At 40.6% G+C, this 7,779-nt stretch overlaps 1 protein-coding gene across 1 annotated transcript; it reads left to right on the top strand.

Moving 5' to 3' along the window:
- Positions 1 to 829: 829 nt before the first annotated feature.
- Positions 830 to 7,779, top strand: LOC308643500 (putative inactive serine protease 58; the record flags this gene model as incomplete). The annotated part of the gene is made up of 6 exons (XM_081283329.1): positions 830 to 875; positions 1,578 to 1,685; positions 2,561 to 2,714; positions 4,210 to 4,460; positions 7,158 to 7,306; positions 7,630 to 7,779. 6 exons carry the CDS (start codon positions 830 to 832, stop codon positions 7,777 to 7,779), a joined length of 858 nt encoding a protein of 285 aa, XP_081139455.1.

Genomic DNA, 7,779 nt, shown 5'->3' with positions numbered 1-7,779 from the left:
ATCTTTGGAAAGAGCAGAGAGGTGCTGGGCTTCTTAAAATGTCATGAGTGGAGGGCTTAAGCTGCGTGATTATGAGCAAGATTTTAAAACTTAGAGCTTCAACATATTTGTAGAAAAAGAGTATCAATGATACTTAATGTATAGGCCATTATAAAGGATAAGTGAGTTCACACATATAGGACATGTGACACATGGTAAAAACTCAATAAATGGGGACCTTATTATTATAAATCATGTTTTATAGATTTGGATAGTAAAGAAATGGAATTCCCAAAGGAGAACCCTTAGGAATACCCAGATGACATATTTTAAGTTAAAAATTAAATTTCACAAGAACTAAGTTTGTATATATTTTTTACAGATAGAGGAATGCTATTTTTATAGTCTCTCATAACTGATCAGTTCTTCATTTACTATGGCAAAGGTCAGTCCAGGGCTTCCTGTTTTGCATTTGTTCAATCTCTATAAAATATGGGGTTAAACCCATGATTTATTACTTATCTCTGGGAGACAGGAAAGTATCATGGTAAGATTATCTTACAAAATGGAGTGTGGTACATCTAGAAAAAGCAGTGGGTATAAAGTTTGGTTTTATTCACTATTCCATAGGAAAGCATCCCAGTTCTGAAGATCTAGAGCATGTTGGCAGGGTAATTTTGTCCTACACCTTCAGAGGGAGGGGTAAATAAGTTTAAGTAGTGGGATTTAGATTCTGGGTTATTTTACAAACAGTGGGGAAGCTCTGTCCATTGGATTAATAGAAAATGTTACTTGAGTGTAGCTAGTTTCAAGGAAATATACTGTTTGATACTAGCTCATAATTCATGAAATGAAGGAGGAGGACTTGGAGGATCGTTGTCTGCCTTCATCAGCAGGTACAAGAAAAGGGGGAAAGATCTGATTGACCTGCAACAGGTCAACAGGGGGTGACTCAAAAAATGTCTTCATGGAGCCATGAGGAAAGATCAAGTGCATGGAAAGTCTGATCCAAGTCTGGTGGCAAGAAGGTTCTTGGTGGTAATTCATCTTCTAGAACACAGAAGGGTGAGGGAATTTCTTACCTTTCCCTGTTTTCTGGAAGCACACAGGGTCCAAGTAGAGCTCAACTTTGCCACAGGGCATCTTGAGACCTTGTTCCCAGTTTACACTTTGCCATTAACTTCTGTGAGAATCGCAACTTCCTCATCACCAAACTGAGGAGAAAAGAAAGAGAAAAGATTTATCCAATGCATTTTATACCCCAGTACTCTGTGAGTCAGTGGAGACAGCAGAGGGATTTTGGAAAAAAAGGAAACGACAGGGAAAGGCAGGGAGAGAGGTTTAAAGTCACAAAGGAAGGAGGGGACCACAAAGAAAGGCTATGTCACAGAGAGGGAGGGAAGAGGTGATCAGGTTATATAATGACGCCTTGGGAGACTTCAGGGATCAGAGAGGAGGCACCAGAGCTTACTTGGGTCTGTCCCTTCCTCTCCTTCACCCACATCTGAGTTGGCTCCTTAGACAACGCGTCTTGATAAGAACTAGTTTGAAGACTTCCGTAAGACCTTCATTTCTCTCCGTACCTCTCAATTCCCCAGCTGTTCTTGTCAAGGATTTGGGACTCATTTCGGATGAACTTTCTGCTCTAGAAGGATTGCAGTCTGCCATGAAGGATTTTCTGATTCTCGTGCTCTTGAGTGCAACTGGTGAGAGTTTGGGCCTGGTTCCTGCCTTGGGCAATATGCAGGGGTTGGAAGGGCAACTGAAGAGAGCAGCAACTGCTGCAGGAGATGAAAGAAAGCACCCTGGATATACAGCTGGTCCTCTGGACCTGCTCTCTGAGTCCCTATGATGCCTGTGAGCTACTCAGGACATACCCACTGCCATGCCCTGTTCAGTCCTGGAACCTGCTCTTTGAGCTCTTGGGCATGTGATTTTCTCCTGCACAGCCTGGTGGTTTCCTTTCCCAGAGCAGATGGTTATTCGAGGATGTGGGCCTAGAAAGGGAGGGCAGGCAGGTCAGGGGTTCAGGAAGCCCCCCATTATCCCACTTCTTTTCAAGTCAGGCAATCTTTTGTTTTGTTAGCCCCATTCTTGTCAAAAGTTAATTTTTTAAAATATTTTTTTTAGTTGTAGATGGACACAATATCTTTATTTTTGTTTATTTTTATGTGGTGCTAAAGGTCGAACCCGGGGCCTCATGCATGTGAGGCAAGCACTCTACCACTGAGCTACAATCCCAGCCCAAAAGTTAATTTTTAAAATAATGTATTTAGGGTGTTCATTTAATTTTTTCAGTTTTATAACACACAGTACAGTCAATGGGCATTTCTCATCAACACGAGATGAGCACATAAGTTAGTGTCACCAAACTTTAATATAATTTCATCTCAAGCAAAAATACATGTCAAATTCCTTAATGTGTAGAGCTCAGATGGCATGGATGGTTTTCTCTTATTTTTTAAAATGTCAAGAATAAATTAAAGAACTCTATACTATTCTTGAAAACTTTTCGTTAGAGAACACCTGCATAGTCATAGTCTCTTTTTTTCTTTGTCTCTATGACCCCTTTATTCTCCAGGACTTATTGTGGAAAATGTTTCTAATGAAAAGAAAAAAGCACAAGATGATTTTACTATTCCTTACATGGTCTATCTGAAATCCACCCCAGAGCCCTGTGTTGGGTGTCTCATCCACCCCCAGTGGGTATTGACAGCTGCCCACTGCCCCTTACCGTAAGTAGCCCTTTGCTTATGGAATCAGGGGGAGATTATTCAAATAGATGTAAGTCTCATAAAACAGCCCAGCAAGTTTTTGATGGAATTGGAAGATCCATGAAAATAGAGAAGCTTGTTTTCAATAGAATACACAGTCGGGTGCTTTAAGTAGAGATCCAGAGGAAGATGTCATAAGATTTTCATGGGAAGTAAATAATATTCTCTCATCATGAGTCTATAGCAACAGCTGTTTCATGCACTGAGAAGACAGTGAGGAAACAGGATGGAAATCAGTTTTCCCATTTGGAGCTTACATCTGGTAGAGGAAGCAAGCCAAAATAACAAATAGCCGAAAATAAAGCATGAAACAGAACATCAAGTTGCAATATAAAGGAGCAGTGTATAGGGTAACCTATCAGGCCTCTCTGAAGACATGAGAGCAACAGGAGGAGGAAGCAGTCAGACAAATAAAGTGGAAAGGGTATTCCAGACCCAGGGATCACTATTTTTATAGTCTCTGAGGTAGAAAAGATAGTAGGGTATTTGGCCAAATGGTATTGGTCAGGGGATGTTCATAGGATAAGAATTGCCCCTGCCTCTTAAGCAGAGTCTCACCATGCAGGTAACAGAAGGGCAGGAGGGCGTCATGCACAATAATGATGCACAATAATGTCACATCTGCACTTTGGTTGGGCATGCAAATGTGTCATGTGAAGGGAGTCCTCCTCAGTTGCAGGAGTATAAAGGGCCATTTCAAACTTACAACTCTCAGCCACCTGATTGTCAAGACAGTTTATTCCAACGCAGATTGAAAGCCTGGCCTCTGTATCAGGAGGAACAGAAAGGAAATAAGTCAGTTCTCATCCTCCTGGACTCAGAGTTGGAAAATCAGACGTTCTTTCTATCACCCATATCTAACATGTGAACTGCTTTGGGCAGGTTATTGGGAGCCCAGGAATGATTAGATATGTTGTATGATTAGACTGCTGAAAATGGAAGTAGGTGAGTCTAAATGGGGATTATAAGGGATTATAAGCAAAAAGGCTTCTAGCCGTCTCAACAAACTACTAGTAGAATCCCGTGAGTCTTTGATCAATCTAGACAAGACATGGTAAGTATAGTGATATGGGCCTGAGAAAATCATCAAAACACCTAGGAATATCCGGAAACAGTGTGTCCCATGTCCCATGTATGGGTCAAGACAGTGTAGGGTAGACAAAGCACTGTGGAATCACTGATCAAGGTACCATCCCACCACCTACTAATTCAGATTATCCAAATCTTAACAACTGACTCTTGAGTGCATTACAGGTCAGGCTTCATAAAAGCATGTCTGTAATACAATGGTCCTGTCAACAGTTATTATTCTACAGACAAAGATACATCACTGCAGCTTTCAGGTTAATAAATGAAATTAAGATGATAGGAGAAGGCGACTTCTGACCTTTTTTGTATGATGACATTCTTGACTCTCCTCTTTCCCATTTCCTTGCCTTTTTTTTTCCTTCCAAAGCATCAAAATTCGACTTGGAGTTTATCAACCCAGCATCAACAATAAAAAAGAGCAGGTACAAAATTATTCATTGACTATGACTCACCCTGACTTTGATGCAAACTCTCTGGAAAATGACCTGATGATGATAAAACTCTCCAAACCTGTGGCACTCAACAACTATGTGGGGACTATTGCCATATCGTTGGAGCCCATCTCATCTAACGAGTCCTGCTTCATCCCCACCTGGACTTGGAATGACTACAAAAACCGTGAGTGCTCTTCATCCTGGGGAGGTTGGAGCTGGGAAAACGTGGTCAGATACACTTGATGGAAAGAGCTGGTATGAGGCAATGTTCTTGCTCCTGGAGGGATTCCTGCTAAGCTTTATGTGGCCAGAATTGGAGGTCAAAGATAAAATTTGGAGACTGGCCATAGGGCAGCTAATCTGACACCAACAAATGGAGCAGGCACTAATTGTTGTATATGTAGAACAATTTAAGGCCAGAGTCCAGGGAACTCTGAACTTTAAAAATAAAGATGGGGAATCAGTTTTCCCACTTGGAGCTTACATTCTGGTAGAGGAAGCAAGCAAAAATAAGTAAATAGCCAAAAATAAAGCACAAAACTGAATATCAAGCTGCAATATAAGGGAACAGTATATAGGGTGACCTGTCAGGCCTCTCTGAAGACATGGGAGCAACAGGAATAGGAAGAGGTCAGACAAATACAGTGTGGAGGGTATTCCAGACTCAGGGTATTCTAGACCATTACAAATGGCGCATACAGATGGAGTGTCCTCATGCACAGACAGTAGGCCAAGAGGGTGGTTGCTAATTGAGACTTTCAAAGAGCCCACCCAAAAGCAGGGGAAAAAGAAAAACAAAGCTTACAGGACAAGGTGAAGCCACAGAGTTTATATCCCACTCCCCACCACAGAGAACCCAGCCTGTACAGAGCCATGATAATCCATTCATTCCAGGTGACCCTGAGAGAGAGGAGAGGAGGGTGGTTGTAGAACCACCTGTCCTATCACCAGAGATGGCTCCCTGCTGAGATTACTAATCTCATCCCTCCTGATGCATCTGAGATCTCCCTGTAGAGGCAGAAGACTTGGGTGGTTCATAGAGAGTTGATTTTTTATGACTTCCTGAAGGTGTCTTTCTGGCCACACATACCTTATGGTCACCACCCATGTTGTAGGCACACATCCTCCTCTGTGAGCCCAAATTTGGATGAGCAGAGAGATTTGATGTCTATGGGAGATGTCTGTCTTCTCATGGGCACTTTGTAAAGAAAGTTAGTGAATCTGTTGGTCCCTGTTGGTAGATAACTTCATGTGGCTGCTAATAACCACTTATGTTCTCTTTAAGTATTGTCAAAACCTGTTGAATCAGGTTTAAACCCTGCATCTGGCACCCACAGATGGTCTCTTTATTCTGCGAAGACAAATAACGTGGGACTTTTAAAATAATTATGTTACTTAAAAGCAAAAAAAAAAAAAAAATAAGAAATGAGAACTTTTATATTTTCAGTGTGTTGCAATTTCACATTTCAATTTAGAAGCAAAGTACCTGGGGATCTTAAGTGAATATATTTTCTGAACAAAAAATTACAACATGTGATTTTTGTCCTTAAGTCTTATTCAAAGCAATTTGGATCACACCTTACAAAAGTATTCCTTGATATACCATTTGTAAATAAAAGAAAACCACGCAAAGGTTTTTATGGTGTGGGCTCTACATGTCAATTATAGTGAGGGACCACTCCTCTCCTGATATAATAAATATCAGGGTTTCTGATATTTATTAAGAATTTTTTTTATTTCAAGTAATTTATTTCATCTAGCTTGTTCAACATATTTTAATTAGACATATAAAACTAAACATAACTTCTCTCTGTTTTGTTTTGTTATGTTTTTTTCTGTTCTGAGACTTTTTGGCTTAATCTTCTTTGGGGCATTTTTTTGGATATACTCTATCAGAAAAATCCTGCTCCTTAAGAGCCACCAGGCTTAGTATGATCAGTCACTGATCACTTTTTGTTTCTTTTCTTCTTCCTTCATACTCTCTACCAGATATTAAAATTATACAACCCTGTAGCTAGAGTCCCTGCATCTTCAAATTGACAGTGTAAAAAACAATTGCTATGAAAGAGATGAACAGAATGACTTCTGAGGGAGAAATATGTCTTTACATACAGATAACACGCTTCTAAGTGATCAGTTTATAAATAATCTATTTGAAATCATGTACCGCATGCTTCAGTGATGGAAGACATACAACACTGGTCCCTTAAAATTATAATGAAGCTGAAAAATTCCTATTGCCTATTGTTTTTCACTTTATCTTTTCAGATATATTTACATACTTTAATCCTTACTATTGTGGTACAATCACCTGCACTGTCCAGTACAGTGACTTGCCATATGTGTTTGTAGCCTAAGAGCAGTGGTTATCCCTCATAGCCCAGGTGTGCAGTGGACTGTCCCATCTAGGTCTGTGAAATATATTCTAGGATGTTCTTACAGCAAAATAACCTGATGTGGCATTTCTCAATCATTGGCAACCCAAGACTTCAATTTGAAAAGCAGTTCTACACCATAAACATAGTTACCAATGTAAAGAAAATGAAGTAGATGCTAAAAGGAAAAGATGGTGTGTAGACCACAGAGACATGGCCTTTTTACTATCTTTCTTCTAGTGGCCACTCATCGTCTTTACACAATTGTTTCAAAGGTCTATACGTTATTCACAGTAGAGAGAAAATTAAAGATGTGGTGACTGGTGGAAGGGGACTTATGAATCTGCTTCTCCCACACAGATTCTGAACCAAGAACCTCAAGAAGGGTGGAATGTGGGTTGAAATATTCTCAGGGATGAATTTGTCTCCAACATAAGGGTTGATCATAAGGGCACTTGGGATAAGGAGCTAAACTCTGGAGTCCATTTGTCTTCTCATTCCCACAGTCAGTGACCCAGACATCATGACATGGATAAGCCAACATCCTCTTTCTGCCCGTGATTGCCAGAATGTGCTCCAACAACAAGAAGAAACAAACCCAAAATTAAACATCATGTGTGTGGGACAACCTCTAAGCCTCATAACTAAAGTAAAGGTATGTTCCGTATGGTAAGACAGTATGGGCTCCATGGGGCAGAGAGATGACAATAGGGTGCTAATCCCCAAAGCCCTCCACAGAGTAAAGGGCAGAGATCTGGGGTCAACCATCTATCTGTCCTTTCCCCTTCTTCCACTCAGGTTGGATCAAGCTTAAACTGAGAAGGGTGAGACTTCTCCGCATGTGAAGAGAGGCTTGTCACTTCTCAAGCAGTAGAAATCCATTCCCTTAGACGATTTTGCTACTATAGTGCATCACTTCATAGTGTTTACTCTTGTGTGACAACAAAGTTACATCAACGTGTTCCTTCTCCCTGGCAGGAAGTTTCCGCTGCTCCAGCCATCTGCAGTGGGAGGCTGCATGGAATCTTAACCTGGGCAAAAGCAGGTTATACTCTGGGAAATGAGGGATTCTTTACAGAAATTTATGCCTATTCAAGATGGATCATGAAAATCATGGAATCCTATTGA

The sequence above is a fragment of the Spermophilus citellus genome (assembly GCF_964194105.1).
Source record: "Spermophilus citellus genome assembly, chromosome: 3".
In the NCBI taxonomy this organism is placed as follows: domain Eukaryota; kingdom Metazoa; phylum Chordata; class Mammalia; order Rodentia; family Sciuridae; genus Spermophilus; species Spermophilus citellus.
This window is presented reverse-complemented; position numbering and strand designations above follow the sequence as displayed.